Source organism: Passer montanus, unplaced genomic scaffold, assembly GCF_014805655.1.
Source record: "Passer montanus isolate IOZ18808 unplaced genomic scaffold, ASM1480565v1 scaffold74, whole genome shotgun sequence".
Lineage (NCBI taxonomy): Eukaryota > Metazoa > Chordata > Aves > Passeriformes > Passeridae > Passer > Passer montanus.
The window spans coordinates 3,043,316-3,064,899 of NW_024372592.1; the positions used below are offsets into that span (position 1 = coordinate 3,043,316).

At 44.8% G+C, this 21,584-nt stretch overlaps 1 protein-coding gene across 2 annotated transcripts; it reads left to right on the plus strand.

Moving 5' to 3' along the window:
- The first annotated feature begins 1,147 nt into the window (after positions 1-1,147).
- Positions 1,148-18,163, plus strand: MCM10 (minichromosome maintenance 10 replication initiation factor). Of its 2 annotated transcripts, XM_039730935.1 has the most exons (20): positions 1,148-1,188; positions 2,135-2,185; positions 3,000-3,320; positions 4,140-4,244; positions 4,814-4,948; positions 5,163-5,337; positions 6,020-6,185; positions 6,716-6,883; positions 8,212-8,328; positions 9,383-9,582; positions 10,486-10,586; positions 11,577-11,678; positions 11,777-11,894; positions 12,241-12,469; positions 13,295-13,454; positions 14,128-14,246; positions 15,114-15,227; positions 15,962-16,107; positions 16,310-16,352; positions 16,711-18,163. In XM_039730935.1, the coding sequence occupies exons 2-20, from the start codon at positions 2,179-2,181 to the stop codon at positions 16,792-16,794; spliced, it is 2,610 nt and encodes an 869-aa protein (XP_039586869.1). In that variant the 5' UTR covers positions 1,148-1,188; positions 2,135-2,178; the 3' UTR covers positions 16,795-18,163. The 2 variants fall into 2 exon arrangements, with proteins under 2 accessions (XP_039586869.1, XP_039586868.1); XM_039730934.1 differs by having other exon boundaries at positions 16,310-18,163.
- Positions 18,164-21,584: the final 3,421 nt, after the last annotated feature.

Genomic DNA, 21,584 nt, shown 5'->3' on the forward strand with positions numbered 1-21,584 from the left:
AAACACAGAAAATCAATGTGAAAGGCTGAAGAAGGAGTAACTTACACATTTGTCAAATCAGAATGAATCATCTGAGGAGGTTTCAGAGAGGAAGGGGTGTTAGCACAGGAGTGCTAACAGGAAAACATGGGCATTAGGTGAAATAGGTCTTCATAGAAAGATAGAAGAGCAGGTCTATTGGTACAAATCAGGAGGGGCGAGGAACTGCAAAGAATAAAGCCACAATACACAGAAACCTGTTCATGTTACAGGGAAGATTATTTTTTGCTGTCATTACTAACTGCAGTCCAGCAATGAGCTTGTACGTGCTCAGAACTATTTTTCACAGAATTACAGTTATACCAAAGCAAAACTGACCAACCTACAAAATTTTGTCTATTGCATGTGACAATAACAATTGAATTTGGTCGCGTAAAGCAAGTGTTGACATTGTTTAGGTAATCCTGAGGCCACTCTGCCCAGACAGGGGCAACTCTGCAGCTAAATGGGCTCACCCAGAGCCTTTATCAGGAATAATGCGTCCAGCACAACCAAGGGTGTGATTCTTCCCTCTGTTGTGGGCATTGATGTGGCCACAACTTGAATCCCATGTCCAGTTCTGGCCCCTCAGCCCAGCAAGGGCATTGAGGGGCTGGAGAGTGTCCAGAGAAGGGCAGTGGGGCTGGGGAAGGAGCACAGATCTGAAGAGGAGCAGCTGAGGGGGCTCAACCTGGGGAAAAAGAGGCTCAGGGGGGGACCTTTTCACTCTCTACACCTCCCTGATGAGAAGGTAGCCAGGTGGGTGTCGGGCTCCTCTCCCAGGCAACAGCATGACAGGACATGGCCTCAGGCTGCACCAGGGGAGGCTTAGGTTGGACAGTGGGAGCAGTTTCTTCACAGCGTGACTCGACATTGGTAGAGGGACCGTCCCTGCAATTGTTTAAAGAAAGTGCGGACGTGACAGTCAGTGCCGTGATCTAGTTGACAGGAGCTGATCTGTTATAGGCTGGACTCGACAGGATTTTTCCAATCCCATCGATTCTGTGACTCCCAGTCCGCCACCGCCACCCCTCAGCGGGCGCCCGCCCGCAGCCAAGATGGCGCCGCGCAGCGCCGCGGCTGCCAGCACCAAAGATGGCGCGTGCGCGCATGCGCGGGAAGGGGCGGGGCCGGTCCGAATTCTGGCGGGTAGCGGCGGCGCGCGCGGCGGTGAGCGGGGCGTGTGAGGGGAGCGGGGAGAGCGGGAAGAGCTGGAAAAGCGGGGCACAGGGAGCCATCCCGGGGCACACGGAGCCATCCCGGGGCACACGGAGCCATCCCGGGCACACGGAGCCATCCCGGGGCACACGGAGCCATCCCGGGCACACGGAGCGATCCCGGGGTACACGGAGCCATCCCGGGCACACGGAGCCGGAGCCGAGGGTCGGGGAGCCCCCGGAGGTCGGGGTTCTGCCGAGTGAGGGAGGCGGCCGAGGGCAGAGGGAGCCGTGAGGGGAAAGCGCGGGGTCCGCGGCGGTCGCCGGCACCGGCCTTGCCTGCTCGTTAAGCAGGGTGGCTGAAAATGAATGTTTTGGAGCGTGAGAAAGCTGTCAAAAGCGGGCGAAACAAAAGGTTCTGCAACAGGAAGTCTGTAAGCAGGGTTTCGAGTTTGTGACTCGTTTGGCCTCAGTGGATATCCATCTTTCTTATCCAAGCTTCCCTGGCCCATTCATGTCCGCCCGTGCTGATTTTTATTCCACGGACCCATTGAGAAGCTGTGAGAAACGCAGAATGTACACTTTTGATGATAACAACTGTTAGACTTTAATAACTAGTTAAATGCTAGTTGTAATTATGGTGTACTCAGTGTAATCAGGTGAGGTGGAAATGGTTATTACTATGAGAACGTGGTAGGCATTTCTTAAATTCTGTGTCTGTAATGGGTTTTTTTTATGAAAGTAGTGTCCTTACACTGCAGCAGGTTCAGCATGGGTCGGACTTTTGATGTAGAAGATGTATGTGAGGGTTTTAAATTGAATGGAGTTCTCATCTGTGGCTGTAAACAAAACCAAGCTGGTAGATTGCAAGTTGTGAAACAAGAAGCCTGAACACAATATATATTTCTAGATATGGTATATGTACTTTAACAGTATCACTTTTGTTCTCCCCATAACAGAATATTTTGCCTTGAGGGGTTCTTGAAGAAATCCCGGTGAAACTATGGATGGTAAGTGAGAAAATTATTTTCCTTTCAGTGGGAAATTTTTCTTCTTATCAACCTGCTAGCTAATAAGTTCAAGTGTTCAGAAAACCTGGTGAGGCTTTTAGCAAAGGAATTTACACTCCAGTGAGTTTATTTGAGGTTGCCTCTTGCTTGAGGCTGAGTCCTTTGAGGTTGTCTCTTGCTTTCTTTCTTGTCACTTTCCTGTGAGGCTGCTCTGCCTTCCCTGGTTTGGTGTTTTCCTCAGCAGCAAAGGCTAAATTAGTTTCTTGGTTTGTTCAGATTTTCATTTTTGCTCTGTCTGTCCCATTCTTCTCTCTGTACTTATCTCTTCTCCATTTTTCTCCCTATTTCTTTGTTCTCTGTGTTTCTCCAGGAGTAAACTGTATCCGAGGATGTGCTTTGTTGCCTGCCTTGCATATCCCTCTCCCCCTTCCTTTGGCAAAAGCCACATGAGTGTCTCTGTTGGCTGCATGTTTACAGGTTCCAGGCTTTTCTGTGTAACAGCAGCTGCTGCTCAAGGAACTGCATAGGAGGAAAAGCCAGTGCTGAGTAGCTGGCAAGTCTTCTGCTGACTTTCCAGCCTGTGCCATGAGCTGAGAGCATCTGCACCTACATTTCCATCTGGCCTCACAGCCAGAAGCTGCTCTAGATGCCTTTAGTTAAACATGAAATATATTTTTTTTTAAAAAATGCTACTTACTGCTCTGATTTAGTTTCAGTTGTCATTAGCTTGTAGTCAAGGTGTCTTGAATGTTTATTCCTTAGCTGCTTTTTTTTAACTTGACAGAAATAACTCTGAGTCTCATTTTTGCCTTAGCTGATGATGACTTGGATCTGTTGGCTTCTCTTCTGGAAGAAAACGAAGCAACTGAGGAGAGGAATTCTGCTGAGGAGGAAGATGCTCCTGAGGATGAAGATGGAGAACCAGATGAGTACGATGAGCTCTTTGATGCAGAAGATGATGCATCCTACACTGAGGAGGTTGATGCAGAGGACAGCACGATTGATGAGCAGAAGGAGAACTTGGCTACGCTGTTTGGAGATGTAGATGACCTGCTGGAAGAGGAGGAGGCACAGAAAGCTGTCCCCACCTCAGGTCCCAGTCAGGCGAAGGAGAAAACCAATGAAGAACTGCAAGGTTTCTGCAACAGCATCTTTGATCTGTTTTGTTTGATATATTCTGTCTCTAGAGAGCTAACAGGCAGGAGGCATTGCCTGCCCCTTCTTGATGATGGCTGGAGAGGAAATACTGAAAGGTCTTGTGAAAGTTTCCAAGTTCAGTTTTCAGCTTCCAGTGGCCAAACTCACCAAACCTGTTTTCCCAAAAGAAAGACAGGACAAGGAAGCCAGGGAGATGAACAGAGCTGTGCTGAGTAGCACAGGAAAGGTTGTCTGTGTACCCGTGCCTTGTCTGATGAAGAGCAATCTTGGCCCTCAGTCTTCAGGGCATCAGATACCATCCTGGCATCTTTCACCAGCCAGGATGGTATCTGATGCCATCTGATACCAGTTCCTTCCCTTCCTTCGGATTACTGACAGGAGGTTCTGCCCTACCAGTGTGGAAGTCATTGTGGAAGCAGAGCTGGCCACAGCTTTCCTGTGTCCAGGCTGTCTATTTGATTATATGAGGAAGTACTTCTTCATGCTAAGGAGTGCAATCATCAGCCATTGAAGTTGTCTTATGGTGAGCAGGAAAGTTGTATTCAACATGGGAAGGAACACACCATAATGAAGTAAAATATTTTTAAGAGAGGACCCAGCTCGAGGCTGTATGGAAAAGTTTGCCTTCACTATGAGCTATGTAGAATCAAGTAAATCTGCGTTATGACTCAAGTCTTCCTTTAAGTTTCCATGATGCAGTAAAACTGCCAGACTTCCAGGGATCTCATAAATCCCTGTGTGCAGTGGCTTCCTACTGTCTTCATTATTATCCTTTTTCTTCTCCTTCCTTTCCTAGCTGAGCTGAGAAAATTGCAAGAACAGATGAAGACGTTACAGGAGCAGTTGCAGAAGACTGCTCTTGGGCAGCAATCCAGTTCAGGCCCTGAGAAGAAAACCCCTGGTAATGAAACTAATGAAATGGATTTATGATTTATTGGCTTACCCATGTGAGTTTATAGGCAGGATGCAAAATAATCCTAAGTAGCAAGGAGGACTGGTGGTCTGGTGTATTCCCAGACAGGTTGTTACAGCTACAGATTAAATCAGTTTTGGTCTCTGCATCATGGATTAATTCTGCATTGGACAGGTTTCATGTCTAAGTGCTCCAGACTCTTCTGGAGGTGTCCCTTCTTACTGGCAGATGTTGGTACACCCGGTATATGCAGCTGTGTTTGTTGCTATAGTGTGCTGGATGTTGTAGTGAAACTTCATGGAAAGATTGCAAAACAGGGGATGTTTCTACTTTCCACAGCTTCGAGGCTGCAGTGACATCCAAAGTCTTAAGTTGTCACGGGGAAGAGTCTTTGGTGCTTTTTCAGCTGTTGCATTTCAGCTGACAACTTAGCTGAAAGATTTCCATGTGGGGTACTGACTTGGGATTGTTATTCAGGAATTACACAGTTTGGAACAGTGCTTAGAGTCTGAGTCCAGATCCTGAAGTCTCATTGTTTTTTTTGTTCCCTTGGCCAGGTAAATCTCCCTGTCCACCCTTAAAGGAAAGGAAAGTTCAGAAGCTGCAAGAATCACCATGCTTCTCAGCCCAGCTGGGCAATCCTTTGCCACCAGCCAAGCAAGGAATCCAGAAATCAAAAGCATCCTCAGCAGGTACCATTCTCAGTCTACCTTTTACTAAAGACACTGAGCTTCTGTCAAAAGCTTATAGTTCCCAGCAGTGGTGTGGACACATCCAGGACAGTGTTACACTACTCAGTGCACCAAGAGTGATCTGCTCACAATGGCATAGAGCTTGTTAATTAATTATTAAGTTAATTATTGCATTCTTTGTAATGGGAGCTATGCCTTTTTTCTTCTGCTAAAGAGAACAAGATTCCTCCTCCACAGCAAGTCCTCAGTCTGGCGTTCCAGCCTCTCAAGCCTGCCGTAGGGAACACACCCAGTAAGGTGACCAGAGAGAAGACTCCTCACGTGCCTGCATGCTCCAGTGCAGCCACGCAGCCAGTGTCTGTGGAAACCTTCTCAGGACTGAGACTAAGGTCAGCAGCCCAACTCTGAGCCCTGTCTGGGGACAACCCCTCCAGTAAAGGCAAAGAAAACATAATGTATATACATGGTTTAACCATGTCAGATTAGTCACTTGTCATGAAGGGATGTAACACAAAGCCACAGCACTGTCTGGTTGATCAGTAATCATGTAACATTGACTTTTGGCTTAGTACCACGTTTCTGTATTCACTTCTGCTCTTTTCTAACAGAAAGGCTCTCATTGCATTAGCACTGGGATATCTCAGTGGCAGAGCAGGGAAGCAGTGGCCATGTGCAAAGCCCAGCTGAGCCAGTTTTTGCTGCACACAGGAGCCTCAGGAGCCACTCACCATCCCTATACTCACTGTGGCCACAAGAGGACTCCGAATCCTCACGGTGTCCTCACCAGAACCCTGCTGTACTCCCAGCTCAGTCAGCCATTCTTGGTTAGTCTGAAATGAGCAGAGTTAATGTAGGCTTGGGGCTGAGTTGCCATGCAGCTATTTGGACAAAAAACAATGTTATCAGTAACTTTCTGGTATGGGGGGTTTTATTTCAAGTGACCTCAGGGTGAAGCAAGCACAGAGGTGTTTTGCAGCAAGATGTAGTCTCCCCCGGGAAATGCTGGTTGGTTTTGATTGTCCATTTGTGCCAATGGATGTGTTGTTTTTTACTTGCTTTCACTGGATCTAGAAAACCCCGGGTGTCTTCAGCCGAAATGGACAGGAAAATGGCTAACAGGAAGCTCATCCGACTGTCTCAGCTGAAGAACAAACTTGCTACTGAAAATCTGGAGGAAATAGACTGGGTAACGTTTGGAGTCATAGTGAAGAAGGTCACTCCTCAGAGCGCAAATAATGTAAGTAACTTCATTGTATCCCTGCAGAGTTCAAGTGAAATGCTGGTGGTCTTTCCTGAGAAACTTCCCTAGAGATCTTCAACTTAATCAGCCAATTCATGTAGTTAATGGAAAATTTCTGTATTAAAGATCTTGGCTTGTCTGGTTTCATCCAGTATTGTATGTGTCCTATCCTATCCTATGTGTCCTAGAAATCACTGATTAAAGTGATCTGGATATGCCATGGTTTTGTGTGTTCAGTGGGGTAAAAACCTCTTTATTCAGAAACAAATGTGCTGCCCAGCTTTGATATCAGAAAGTTTGGTAGTAGCAGAATTATTTGCTATTTTGGCCTTTTTTGACCCCAGAAACTGGCAACATGGCTGGAGATACTGTATGTAAGCTCTACTGAGGTTACAAATTGTGCTTTTCTAAATCATTAAAACCTTGGGAGGGAGAAAGTCAGAATAGCTCTTGAAAAGAAACAGCTAGAGGGGATGCAGTCAGTGTGTCTGCAGCAAAGCTGGAAGGAAAGGGAATGTCTGTTCCAGGGCAGGACCTTCAGCATCTGGCGGCTGAACGACCTGCGGGACCTCACTGAGTGCGTCTCGCTCTTCCTGTTTGGAGAAGTCCACAAGGAGCACTGGAAGACTGACCAAGGCACCGTCATTGGCCTGCTCAATGCCAACCCCATGAAACCTAAAGAAGGCTCAGATGAGGTGAGAGGATTTTTCATTCAGCTGTAGATAAAAACCTATAGCTGAACCTTTTCATGTTTGGCTGAGATTTCGCTTTACAGCACATCTTCAGTCTGCCCAACAGTTGGAATTGCATTCAGGTAGTTGCATGGTGTGTATCTGCTCCTGGCCTCCTGGGAGACTGAACTTCAAAAAGTCCTATTAACCATTTAAACCCAGAGTTTATTCCAGTTTTTAATCTGCTCTCAGTAGCAGTTGGCTCTTCCACAAATACAGAGAGTTTTTCATTTCAGTTTATTCAGCAACTTCAGTGTAACACCTATTTCAGCCTAGAGGTCTCTCAAAGCTGAAAAAGGTGGAGCACCACATTTTCTCTCTTCTAATTCAAGCATGAGATACGATTACAAAATGTTTCTGGTTCAAAAATCACAACAGAGAGGCAACAATATTTGATTTATTAAACAAACATGTAAATATATGTCAGCTGATACATAGTAGTTCACTTGTTTAATTGATTATTTATAAATGCAGAACATGCAAAACATTTAAGATGGCTTCATTTTGCTAATAAATTACCATATTTTCAATTGCACTAGAATGTAACCTGTTTCCAGTTACTTCTGTCAAGGGGAATTTCAGTCTAGTTGCTGATCATGTAGTGTTCTGCATGTTAAATTCTCCAAATAGAAAAATTAAGGCTCTCATTAATTGTCTTTTAAGCTATATAATTGCTTAAATTAGCATGAATAAGCAGTAGATAGTCCCGTTGGTGAGCAGAAAGGCACAGCAGATTTAATAGGAGGGCTGCATTTAACTGTCAAGAATGGCTCTTCCTAGCTAAAATGTTCCCATTTATTGCTACATTAAAACTGACTTCTGAAATTGTCCCTTGGCTACAGACACAGTCCCTGCTGTATTTGGTGGTGTGAAGCAGACACTCTTCTTGCACAGGACTCAGTTTTGATTGGACCAAGACATTTGGAGAAGGACAGAGAGCCCTGGTACAGCTCTTCCTCCCATCCCTTGCTGGATGTGGGGGTCATGATGGTGTCAGAGCCAAGCAGCTGTACAGGTTCATTTACAGCACAATTAGAACTGCCTTAGGTGTTTTTTGGTTTCCTGAGGCTCTGAGCATACAACTCAAATGTCTTTCATCTCTTTGCGAGAAATAATTTCATTTTTTCCTTTTTAACTGAGCCATTTCTCAATCTGAATAGGACATGTGGCTTTGTCAAGCTAGGCCTGCATTTTAAGACTACATTGTTAGTACCAGAGGTACTGACCCAGATCAGAGACAAAGCAGTGACATCTAGAAAGAGCCTATCCAGAGTGTTCTGATTTCTCTCTAGGTGTGTTTGTCTGTTGACCATCCCCAGAAGATCCTCCTCATGGGAGAAGCTCTGGATATGGGCACCTGCAAAGCCAGGAAGAAGAATGGTGATCCTTGTACACAGATTGTGAACCTGGTCTGTATCTCAGTAGTCAGGGCATTCATTCCTAAGCTGCTGGTGAAAACCTGGCTACTGATTTTGTGCTGATACTCTGACTTTTCTTACTTGTTTCTGGATCTTGAATTGCAACTAATTCAAGTGGGTGGAGAAAGTGAGAAATGGAACCCAGAGGAGCGGTTTCTGTGTTGTCCTTGTGCGGGGGATTTCCCTGAATGCAAGGCTGGTGCTGCAGTGAAAGGAGATGGTATTGACCCATGATGCCACACCCTTTCACTCTTTGCTCCAGAGCAAGCTTCCATGCACTGCATCAGAAAACTCATCCAGAAAAACAACACAAGATTATTTTTGGGAATGGCTATTTTTTTTGAATGATTTTCACCTAATGAGCTCCCTTGTCCAGCATACCTGCAAGCTGTTAGGATACTTACACCTGTATGTGGGGCACCAGAAATGAGAAAAAGGTTTTGGGATCCTTCTTTTAGGACATTATTGACTTGTACTAGTTTAAAGGACTTGTGGATTATGTTACTTCATGGTTGTGGTGATGGTGTGATACCTGAAAGAAATCTTGTCTCAGTCAGAAGGGTTGTAGATAGTAGGGTGTCAGAAGGAGGATCAAAAATGAAGGAATGAAGAACTGAGGCGGAGCTGGAAGTGTGGGAAGTGGGAAGAAGAAAAATGCAGAATGTACCGGCAGCCAGTCCAGTCTGTGATTGCAGACCCAGTCCAGGAGGAGGCTGTGCAGACAGTACATAAAACTGAGTAGAGTCAAGAATACAGAATCTGGGCAAGAGGTCCTGGGTGGGAAATTAGTTGACTTCAAGGAATGGCCTTAAATTCCTTGATGCACAGGGTTGTTTCCAGTGATTAGTATAGGCAATTTTGGCTCTGTTTTTCATTGCTTGAGTGTGGACATTTTTTTTTTTTTTTTGCTTAGTTGATCAAATGCTGGAGTACCACAGTAGAGATGTTACTTCATTTTGGCCATACAAGGTGCATGTGGGTGAGAGGAATGAAGGAAACTGTAATTGCTGGTGTTCTGTAACAGACTTGTCCTGTTTCTTTTCAGAATGACTGTGAGTACTGTCAGTACCACATCCAGTCCCAGTACAAGAAGCTCAGCTCGAAGCGGGCGGATCTGCAGTCCACCTTTTCCGGTGGCCGCATTCCCAGAAAAGCTGGTCGGAAAAATCCCACTTTGAAGGAGAGGCTGTGTCAGGATGGGTTTTACTATGGAGGAGTCTCTTCAGCAGCATATGCAGCCTCAGTGTAAGATAAACCATTTATTCCCCTTGCTTTTGAACAGAATTTCCCTCACATATACAAGGGAGCCTGAAGCTATGTCTAAGGGAGTCTATACATTTAGAGAATGCCTTTGCCTTAACTACATTCACCAGATAGGAATAAAGCCCCACACTTTGCAAAATCCTACTGGCCACATGGGGTAACAGACCTGCTGTTAATTTTAAGTTGGTGCTAAGATGTGGTAAGGGTTGTTTTTACCTCTACATTAATACTGTGATGTGAAGCCAGGCAGCTTTGTGTTTCAGTAGATTAATGGACTTTGAGATCATGAGATCCCAAGCATTTGAGTCTCTGAGATTGTGTAGTTATTTTCTTAAAGCTTACTGCATTTAATCCCAGAGTCAGTGTTTTCTGTATCTCCTCATGTCTTTCCTGGCTGAAATAATACAGTGTCACTCTGGGTTAATGAGGAAACAGGACTGACAAAGATCAGTATTCATCTCATAGGGGCCAGGTCCTTTATCCAAATCCCATGAAGACAGATGTGGAAAGAGCTGAGTCACAGCTGGATCCAGCCCTGTGCTTGGACACAGCTTTTATTCCCTTACCACTGCCCTCTAATACCTGGTGTGACTCCACAGTAATGAAGCAATTCCAACCTCCTTTCCATCCCTGGAACGACCTGTGAGTAAAGCAAAGCTTTGATCTATGTTTAGTTTTTCTTCAGTGCATAGGAAATACATATCTCAACAAAGGGAGAAATGGGAGATCCCAAACATTATGCTGGAATTTGGATTTGGATTCACATCCTTCCAAAAAGACAGCTGGCCCTTTAGGGTGGCTGGAGTTTTGTTGTTCCACTGGGCTAGTATTCAGGCTTCTGTCCTGGAAAAACTCTGATGTTCTGGATTTGTTTCCTCTTTCTAGTGCATCAGCTGCTGTGCCCAAAAGGAAGATTCAAACCACTCTCTCCAACCTGGTCGTGAGAGGAGCTGATGCAATTGTCCAGGAAACCAAGCAGAAAATTGGTACCTGATTACTCAAGTAGTCTCTTCACTCCTTAGGTGTTTCCACCTTGTAGATCTGTCCCAGGGCCTTCTATCACTGACTGAACCTGGCAGTACTTTGTTCAGAAGGGGTCATTTGCAGGCAGCTTCCTCAGCTGGTCAAAACTCTTCCCTCTTGAGATCACAGTTTCAAGGCAAATTTAATAAGCAACTGTGTGGCTTCATGCATCTTTTTTCATCAGTGCCCCCAGATAAAGTCTCCTGTTCTGTCTTTGGATAGTGACAGAAGATCTTTGCCAGATTAATGGGAATTGGAAGTTTCAAGAACTTTGAACCAAAGGATTTATTTTATTTGATTAAAATAAATTATTTCTGTCAGCTTGAAAGCTTCTAAGGAATACTAAGTATAAATCAGTCAGGTCTGCAATGCAGGCACCCTCCTGAAAACCCACCTTGTTTCTAGTGATTTTCTTTTGTGTCAAAGCATGTTTCTTTTGTAGCCCCTGGGATGTCATCAGTCTTCCCTGCCTCTGTTTGGTTTCTGTAAAGCATTTAATATTACACTCTTTATGCTCCTTGGATAGCAGGTGACAGATTATTCAAACTGTCTTCTAGGTGCCACTTAGTCTTATTTACATCTTTCAGTTCCATCTGTTAGTTACCTCCATTTCAGACAACACAGTGTATGTCCATGCAGCTTTTAGCTGCTGTGAATTCTCCAGGGATAAAGTGTGCAGCCTTTAGGACTGTCAAGCATCCTGAAAATGGGAATGGTGGGAGTAACACAGACAGCCAAGACTGGTGAGGAACTGAGCGAGAGGGACAGAAATGTCTGTGACAAATGACAAGACCTTGGGCAACCAAATATAATGTAAAGGTTGGTCTTGCTCTGAGGAAGTGGTCAGCTGACCTGCAAGGGTTTCTTCCAACCTAGACAACTTTACATCTCAAAAGCCAGGCCTGCTTCCCTTCCCATGTCAAATCTGTTGTATTTCTGCCTCTTCCACTCAGGTGCAGCAAAGAGACCCATGCAGTGTTCTGAAGAATTCAGGGAACTGCTGGCACAGCCAACTTTTGGAGCACGAAACCTCTCCAAGCACTGGACCAAAACAGGTATTGTCCTTTTGCCTGAAGGAAGACCCACTCCTAAAATCACTCTACCTCCTTCTGAAAAAAGTGGCTTTTTATTTTGCTTTATTATTTTTTCCCAGATGCTGAGAAGAAGCAAGGGGCAAATTTCCAGTCTATCTCTGCTTCAGCACTGCTCAAGCAACAGAAACAGAAATTGCTGGAGGCCAGAAAAAAGCGATCTGAAGAGATTCAGAGGCGGTGAGACACAGGGGCTTCCACAGGAAGGGTTCTGTTATTGTATCTGTAAGGATAGCTGTGTTTACACTTCTCAGCTTTGTGTGATGCCTCTCTCTGATTTTAGCTTTGAAAACAATTGGTCATTCACTCCTTGTGCTGACTTGTTCAAGTCACTTTTGATTTCAGTGCCCCAGTGAGTCCTTTACCAGTCTTGTTTTCTTCTGAATACCAAAATTGCTGTGTGTTTCTTTTAGCAATTAAAGGCCAAATAGTAAAAAATCATAGTCTGCATTCCCTCCCATTTGTTTCTTAAACCATTCTATCTCTGACTTGTCCCTAATTGAATGAATTATTCTTGTCTTACAAGGTTTCTCCAGAACACAGATAAAGCCAGCACTCCTGCTCTGCCATCCTCCTCCAGAGAGACCTCCCTCCATTCCCCAGTGCCTGGGGCAGAGTTTCCCAAAGCTGCAAAAATGTCAACTCCTCAAAGGCCCAGGCTCGGTACAGGCTTCTCAGAAGGAGAAGACATCCTCTTCTTTGACAAGTCTCCTCCTCCAAGGCCAAAGCTAGACAGCCTGGCAGAAGCCAAAAAGGTACCAGCTCTTCGGATCTTTAAAGATCTTCAGATCTTTAAAGAGAGGTTAAGGGGAATTTGGTTTGTGGTAGAAGACGAGTCTTTGGTCAGCACAGTTCTGGTGTTAGTGAAGTTTCTCATTTGAGGGATCACACTGGCCTATATTCCAGCACACAGGATACGTGTGGTTCCTGACAGCTGTCAGTGCCAAAGTCCATGCTGCCATCTTGCCTTCAGTCAATCTCTTAAAGGAAGGGATTTGTGCCTAAAATCCCTGGAGTGCTAAACTCTGGCACTGCTAGTGCAGTGTATGGCAGGTGTTTTCTGTGTGACAGGTAGGTAAGCAACTGGTTTAGCTGTGTTGTGTCATGAGTCTGGATAATTTTGTTTTCCAGCCAAAACAAACTGCATCTTTTTTTTTTGTAAAAATATGTTCATTTGTTTGTCAAAGAAACTTTTCCAGCTAGAATGAGGAAGTCTTAGCATTCTGGGAGTATGAGAAGGAATAGTTGTAATAAATTTTCTATTAGTTCCTAATTATGATCAATTTATATGGAAATCTCAAATTATTTGATTTCTCTGAAAAACTTACTGATTTGTGAAGCAGGTAAAGCTCAGCTGCAGAGACACCAGGCCTGGTAACACCTGTGCAGAGGTGATTTTCTGGTTTGGGAATTCACTAAAGGTTAGGTGTATGTCAGAGCTGGGAATTTTGTTGGAACTCTCTCCAGCCAGCTCCCTGCTCAGGCCAGTGGATGTTCTCTCTTCCTCTGCTTCTTCTGGAAGCAGGAGCTGGGAGCCAGACAGGTCAGCCACTCTTCCCCTGCCCTTTCCTGTTTTCTAGCTGGCTGCAATACGACGACTCCGAGCAAAAGGGCAGATTCTTCCTAAAACAGACCCAAACAGCATCAAGAGGAAACGCACTGATGCTGAGGATGTCCTGGAAATTGTGGAAAGAGTTGAGAAAAATGTTGCTCAGCCACAAGGTGCAGAAGCAGGCAATGGTATGTACTGTTAGCTTCTAGAACAGAAAATAGTGTGCTTCTGTCCTTCTGACAGAGCAGGAGTTGCTCTGGGTTAAGGACTTAATTGCTGTGCTGAAAAGAGGCCAAGTTAGGTCTGTTTGGAACTTCAAGGGTTTGTTGGAAAGAATAAAAAATCTCTAACCCTGTGGAGAAAGTGTGAGATGTAATCTCTGATAGCTCCCTGTGTTCATCTCTGTTCCCTTTCCTCTGGCACTTGAGCATCTGCAGTGCAAGGCTGACTTCACCAAAGGAAAACAAGAACCCTCCCACCTGGGAAGGTATCTGAATTTTTTGTGGGAACTTGAGTTTGCCTGCTGGTGATTTACTGTGTGATCTTGGATGAATTGTTTAATTCCCTTTAAAGTTTCTTCATTCTTTAAAGTCAGTGAGGGAACACTGCTTGCACTCCTGGGAGTAATGTGAAAATTCCTAGTACAGTGCTTTGAGAGAAGATGCAATGTTATTTTTAAAAAATACTTTTATTTTTTCTGAAGCCATATTTGAACTTGTTTTCAAGTTCCCAAACTATGAAAGGCTGCTGTTTGACCTGAACATCTGCCTGAGAGACCTGAGACTTCCAAAATCTCCTGCAGTGAGCAAGTTTAGCCCTCAGTGCCTTGTTTTGTAGGACTGAACCTTTTTGTCTCCCTAGAAATGGATGAACTGGAGCCTGACCAAAAGAAACGGCGTCAGCAGCTGGCCTATCTGGAGTCAGAAGAGTTTCAGAAAATCCTGAAGGCCAAGTCCAAGCACACAGATGTCCTAAAAGAGGTATGGCCTCCTTCCAGCTGTGACTGAGGGCTTAGAATGGGGACCTGACTGGACTCCTCATGATTTCAGCAAGCACCAAACATCTCCCAGGCTCCAGGTTGTCCCAAGGAGCAGGGCTGGGTGTCTCTGGGCACACAGGGCACAGTGCCTGCAAGTCAGCACTGCTGCCATAGCCAGGGTAAGGTCATGTTGCCAGTTGACAGCAGTTTTTTTGTTGTGTTTGGAAGAATCAGTGAAGTTTCCTATTGATGGATAATCAAAGAAATCCCTCTGCCTTAAAATCAAATGAGCCACATGCCTATTTTGTCCCTCATTATTGACATCTGGGCCACATAAAGCCAGCTGCCACCTTCATCTGGGGCTCATGTCAGCTGTGAAATGCCATCAGGTGCCCTGGAGAGCTCAGAGGTTGGGTTGTTCACACTGGGGGTCTCTGCTGAGCACTTCCCCAGGGTTACAGCACCTCCAGTGGCACAGGGCTCTTGTCTTGGACACTTACTGGCATGAAGTCATAGTTGTTTTAAGGTCTTCTGGGGAGTAACATTTTGGCTAAGAACCTATTAATTCCCTCTGCCTACCTGACTTCTCTCTGCACTGTCCTCAGGGGAATGTGCTGTATTATTTCAGTACTTCCTGCTGCTGTTAAACCTTCCCACTCATGCATTTCATTGGTGGCTCGTGTCAGTGCTGGTGAGCTACAGCACATGTACAATAATGAATTGTTTGAAACAAGAGAGATGTTTTGTTTCTCTGCTCCCAGACTGCAGTCTGCTTTAAGCAGACCTGACAATAATTTGCCCTAGGACCATTTATGGAGTGGCTTCTCCCCTCTCTGTGTCCTCACAACCAATTTTGTGTGCCCTGCAGGTTGAGGCTGAACTGCAGGAGAAATACTTTCAGCCCCTGGTGAAAAAGGAAGAACTGGAAGAGAAGATGAGGAACATTAAAGCAGTGAAATGCAGAGTTGTGACATGTAAAACAGTGAGTGAAGGGGAGCCAGGGTACCAGCAGGGGAGTGGAACATGGATTGTACAAAATGGTGCAGGACTATCCTGCAGCCTCCCATCTGTCACTCTCTTGGCTGTGGCCCAGTGCAGGGATTGATGGTTTGTTCCTTATGCCTGTTGCTGAGAGCAGCTTGTGCACAGAGTGACTGAGACACTGCAAGGCTTCAGTGCTGTGCTCATCTCAGCTCAGTGCTTGTGCCAGTGGTTCCATGGGTATTGCTGTCCTGAATTTCTCCATTGTTTCCATGAAGTGCTTTGTACCAGGACTCTCAGTTCCCCATATTTTATGAAAAAATAAGCAAAGTCCTTGAAAACATTCAGGTAGAATTCTCTATCTGCATTTCCAGGGACTTGGCCATCAGGAATAGGAGTAGAGCTTTATGACTGTCCCAAATGTCCTGAGAGGAAGGGAAGCATTACCTCCCCCTTCCAAAGTTTCAGCCCCTGCTGAACTTTCCCTCTTGCTGCCTTCCCTACCTGTTCTGGGATAGCACAGAGGGACACTTGTGCCCCGTGAAGTGCTGGGAGCAGGACCACAGGGTGGTGGCAAGGGCAGGATGGCATTAGGAGCAGGGACAAAGCCTGGGGTGGTGATCCAGCTGCTGGGCTCCTCAGGATGGGAGAGCACAGGGATGCTTTCCTCTGAACATTCAGCTGTTTCCAGTCCCCAGAACAGGTCTCACACACTCTCTCTCTCCTCCCTGACAGTGTAATTACACCTATTTCAAGCCTCTGGAGACCTGTGTGCAGGATAAGCACAACTACCTCTGGCATGACGCCATCAAGAGATTTTTCAAATGTCCTTGTGGAAGCAGAGCGATCTCCCTTGACAGGCTTCCAAAAAAGCCCTGCAGGTAAGAAATGAGCCTCATGAAACAGTGACTGGGACTTAGGTACCCTTCACAAGTAACTTGTTGTGAGTCACCATGTCCTAAAAGGGGAATGTTGGTCCTTGTGCCAAGGAGCATGGGCTGGGTGAGGGGCTGCTTTGGTGTCCCCTCATCCTGTGCAGCAAACACAGCTCAGTGTTCCTCACGTGCCCTCTTCCTCTTTCAGTAACTGTGGCCTCTTCAAGTGGGAGCGAGATGGGATGCTAAAGGTGAGTGTGAGTGAGCACCTCACAGCTGCTTCCCGTGGTACTTCTGTCCCCCTCTTTGGTTCTGTGTCCCTCCCAGCAAAGCCAACAGCTCTGCACTTTGTCAGGTACACACAGGTGCCTGCAGGCTGTATTATAGTGGACTGCTGCTTTTTGCTTTCTGCTCTCAAAGCTTTGTTTTATTTAACCATGGGGAAATGGCATTTGAACAAAGTTGTAAGAAGTCAAAATGTCAAGGTCCCTAAAGGGTCTGTCAATGTTTAGTCAGGTAATTTAGCCCTACCACAATTCCTGCCAGAGAAGTGTTTGGGAGACACCTACCACACATTTAACTTCTTTTCTCCATGGTTCATGTTTCCAGGAGAAAAAAGGCCCGAAGATTGGTGGAGAAACGCTTCTACCAAGAGGAGAAGAACAACCAAAATTTCTCAATAGTCTTAAGTGACCTGGAGTTGATTTTTTTCACAACATATGGATGGATTTTTGTGTCTGAAACACATTTATACTGGACTGCCAAGAGGATTCAGGTTTTAGTGATGAATCAGTAGGGGAATCAGTTTTTGATGAAAATATCATCTGCCAAGAGTCTACCAGGCCACTGCATGGATATTGAACTTTGATCTTTTTTTAATTGACTAAGACTTCATGTGCAATGCACAGTTGTGCCTGTTCTTTCCAGCTAACAACACAAGAGTGACCTCACTATTAGGTGACAGATCATCATGAATGGAAATGACTGTAGATTCCATAAGCACTTATAAATTAATACTCAGATATGTTCAAGACAAGCTGTCTTCAGCTCTTGGACAGAAAGGGGTGTGAGAGGGTTGTAGGCACAGGGCATTCTCCATTGGTTTTGAAATTACTCACTCTGAACCCTTAGAAATAGATGTCAAACAGATGTCCTGAGTTTTTCCTTGGCTTACCTGCAAGAAAACCCTTCCATGGTTTTGGCCCTGCAAGCCAGCAGTGTTTATGCTGGAAACTCAGAGCTGCCTGTCCCCCACCATCCACACTACAGAGCTCTTGTGGCTACACACCTGTAGCTCCCACTTTGAAAAACATTTTAATGAATCTGGCACCACTTTGTGAGTGGTTTTAAAGAGCTGAGTGATTATATTTTAAACTTTTTACCCTTTTTCTGGTATTTTAAATGGGAACAGTAGCTGTCTCAGACCAAGAGGTGGCTCCTGAGAACTGCTCTCTCCATACAGGCATTTTTCTGACAGCACATCTCTGTAGGGATGCCTGGGGCATTTACCCAGCTTTTCCTGGACCTGAGCCTTTCCTGCCCCTAGCTCATGGCCAGCAGGATCACAGGATATTTTTAAGTGCCTAAACCCCCCTAACTTTAGTGATTTGATCAAAGTGCCACTAAACATCTCACATGTCCCAGTGGTCTTGTCAATGCCTCTTGCTTGCACAGGGGCTGGAAGAGAAATAAGTTACTTCATTTGAAGCAACTGGATGGATTCACCTCAGCATTCTGCAGCCCTCATCTCTTACTGGTGCTTTTATATTGGTGGAACTTGGCCTGTAGCATTCATTTCAGTCTCCTGTTGGTACCATTTGCTGAGGGGTGTCACTGCTAGGGGACAAAATCAGTAACTGTGACATTGCTTGGCAACATCTTCTGTGGATTCCTCATTCAGAATAAATAGAGTACAGATTAAAACTCTCCCTGGTTCTGCATGGTATTTCTCTGAGGAAGAGGATGAGTTGCTTCCTCAGCATCTTTTGTTTTCTCACAAGGTCAGTGCTGAATCACCAAAAGGAACTGGTTTGTGGTCTGTTAAGTTCAGCTTTCACAGAATTTGCTCATTCAGACTCAACAGGAGTTTCTCACCTGGAGTCCACAAAACCACCATGGTTTTCACCTTGGTATCAGCCTTCAGCCAGCATGTTGAAAGCTTCACACTTTTGCCAGTTCCTGTCTCTTGTGCCCAAGGAAAAGAGATCCTGCAGAAATTAAAATGTCAAAGGAGGGTTAATGTTTAATTTTCATAAATGCCCCCAGGACTGGGATATGTAAGACTTATCTCCATGGGAGTGAAAGCAATGTTTATATGCAAAAATAGGGTGAAGAAACCAAACCAGTTCCTTTGCTTAAGCTCTAGCAGTAAACAAGGAGTGGGGGAGATGGATGTATTGGAATTTGTGTGCCTCACTATTCTGGATGCTTTTCTTGTGCCAGAGGTTGCACTGCTACCCTGATTCCTGAACACTCGGCTCTAACAGCAGGGAAGCTGGGATCAGTCAGGATGGTCAGAGCCAGGAGATGAGGAGATACTGACAGGTGCTTTGCCCAAAGCTGTCTCCAAAAGGGGCTTGGCCCAAACATCCTGCAGGACCAGCAGTTATTGGATTTTTGGGTGAGTCTCAGCTGCAGCACCCTGATGTTTGCCTCAGACCCAGCACCTGCCTTTCCAGGGTTCACTTTGATTGTTCAGCCACACATGCCACAACAGAATTTCTGTGCCACAGAAATAATCCAGTGCAGCCATTAAAGCTGGTTTTTCTACAATTTAATCTTTATTTAAAAACAAAATAAAATCCACGTTCTTCATCAGCTGTACCAATTACTTCCCATATAAACTCACACTGAAACTGATTCATTGGTTGATTTTGAGCTGAAGGATGTTAAAACCCTTAAACACATAATTACACATGGAATTTTATGTCAGTATGATTTTACCAACTATATTATTAGTAACCTTACATTAACAGAGTGTCAGCCCAAAAGTATATCAAGAGAATGACTAGAAAAAATAAGTAATGCACAACTCATCATAATCTTTGATTACCTGAAGTAGCTGCAGCAATCTGATTTTGTAGGTCAGGTTTTCTTTGAAGTGCATCAGGTGTTCAGCCTTGCTGCATCTATTTTGTATTAGCATGAAATACTTTTGTAATGCAGCATTTGGGGCAAGTTCCTTACACAGGGGGCAAAAAGCACATGGATCTGGCTCCTCAAGCTCCTGCTTAGACACAGGTTTCCCATCCTGCTCTTTAGAGGTCACTTTAAAAATTGATTCTTTTTCCTTACACTACCTTTGCTCATTTCTTCCTAGCTACCTGCATTTAAAAAAACCAAAAAAACCCAGCAACAACAAACCTAGAGAGCAGCATCTTTGAATGCAGTGTTTGCTGCTTCTTCCTGGTACGAGCAGATCTGTTTGGACATAAAAACACCCATTAACTTATTCACTGCCTCTTCAAAGTCTCAAACAGAAATGGACAGACAACACTAAATGAAATTAAAAGCTACAAGCTCCAAGGCACAAGACCCTGCCTGGTGTAAGCCAAAAGGCTCATTGGATTGATGTGGTGAGCAGAGAAGGTGCTCAGATGGGTGTTTTATAAACTGCGTCCTCTTCCTGCAAATCCTGTTATAGAATGATTGAATAACAGCCTCTCCCATCTAAATACCTGCTTGCACAAACTCGTCCTACCTGGGTTGATTTTCACTGAAAAGATAGCAAAGAACATGGATGAAATAAAATTTGGCAGCCCAGAGGTGGGAATAGTGATGAGTAGAGGTGGATTTGCAGAGCTCCTGGGCTGATTTCCAGGGATGTGAAGGGGCTGTCTGTGGAGCAAAGATAGTTCTCCAGCATGGGCAGGCAGCAAGAAACCTTATCAGCAGAAAGGCCAAAATTACTTGTGAGTTACAAGATAAAGCAGTGATTTAAGATTAGCACGAGGTCTGGAGCAGAAACTGTTTTATATTTTGCATGTCCAAATTCAATTACTTCTTTCTCCAGCTGCTCTTGCATCATGTTCTTAACATCCCTGTAGTAGCACTCTAAGCCAGTGAGGTGACAGCTGTGAGGACATTGGGCATCACTCACTGCCACTCCGATTACAAATGACTGCTGGAAAAGGATCTCCTACATCCCAGATCAGCTTATAGAGTCAAATCTACTTTGAAAAAACTATAATGTAGTTAATTAAACTTGCTTTTCCTCCCCATTTCTCTTGCATGAAGACTTTGATCTACAGCACTAGAAGCCAAAGCTGGGATTCAAAATCCTTCCTTTGGCACCTACCCAGTGTCTTCACATCAAAGCGCTGAGCGTGCAGCCGCTGTCAGCAAGGTCAGGAGTCAGACTAAATCTGACATTTCTGAACTGCTAGTCTGGAAAATAGCACATAAATTCTGAGCAAAAGATCTTCTCTGTGTTTATTGTCTTTTACCAAGCTCCAGGAAGCCTTTGTTTCCAACACATGTGAAATGTCAAAGCAGAAAAAAATGTGTCTGAAACACTGGGGCTTCATGCAACTGCAGATGGCCAAATAAGCAGCCAGATGTCTAATTATACATGGCCCTTTTTGAAATTGGGATGCTGCTATTAAAAAAAATGTCCAAGAAGGGCTAACATGGTTAAGCTAAGCTGCAGGACCATGAAGTTAGCTGGAAAGGAAGTTTTAGATATAACATGCTGTTACATCAATTTAGGAGCACACATATACCCCCAACATGTGAACCTGAACACTTACAGCAAACCAAATTGTAAAAAGCATCCCACTAAGCCAGGGCTAAACTAAAACACACTATTACTAAAATAAATATTTTGCTTTTAATTTGATTCAATTCAAGCAACTTTTCTAATAGGGTAAGTGCTGCTTCACTAAAATACCCAGCAACCCAAGCATTTCAACAGCTTCTGCATTTCCCTGTCTCTTGAAGCTCTGCCTAATGGAGTTGGAAGTTTATTTCTCAAAGGTATTATTGCTACAGCAGAGATGTCCAGAAACACCACACATCCATTCTGGGAGAATCCAGCTTCATCCAACTGTTTCTGCCCAGCAGAACGAGCACAGCCTGCCCCAGAGGGCAGTTACCCAACAAGTGTGGGAAGGAATGAGGACACAGGTCTCTTATCAGCTGGGACAGCTGCTGAGTTTAGATGATCTCCAAGGGCGTTGATGGGTTTGTTCTTCTGAAAGAGGCAATTGTAAGCTGAAACCAATAGGCAGAGGTGCACAAATTTTTAAAAACAAAGGTCAACTTCCTCCTTTTCTTCTCTTTCCTAGCTATAGTAAGAGAAACTCAAGTCTTGAAACTGGGAATGTGACACCTGTAGCTCTTCTCCGTGGTCACAGCTCCCTCTGCAGTCAACCCAGTTCCACCAGGGACGCCAGACAGGGAAATCTCCATCAATCCTGTGCTGTGAACCAGACAGAACACACCAAGTTCTCATGAAAATCCCATGGAGAGGACTCAGCAAAGCC

Coding starts and splice junctions, on each gene's coding strand:
- MCM10 (XM_039730934.1), top strand. Junction 4,949..5,162: donor ATCAAAAGCATCCTCAGCAG/GTACCATTCTCA, acceptor CTTCTGCTAAAG/AGAACAAGATTCCTCCTCCA. Junction 14,247..15,113: donor ACACAGATGTCCTAAAAGAG/GTATGGCCTCCT, acceptor TGTGCCCTGCAG/GTTGAGGCTGAACTGCAGGA.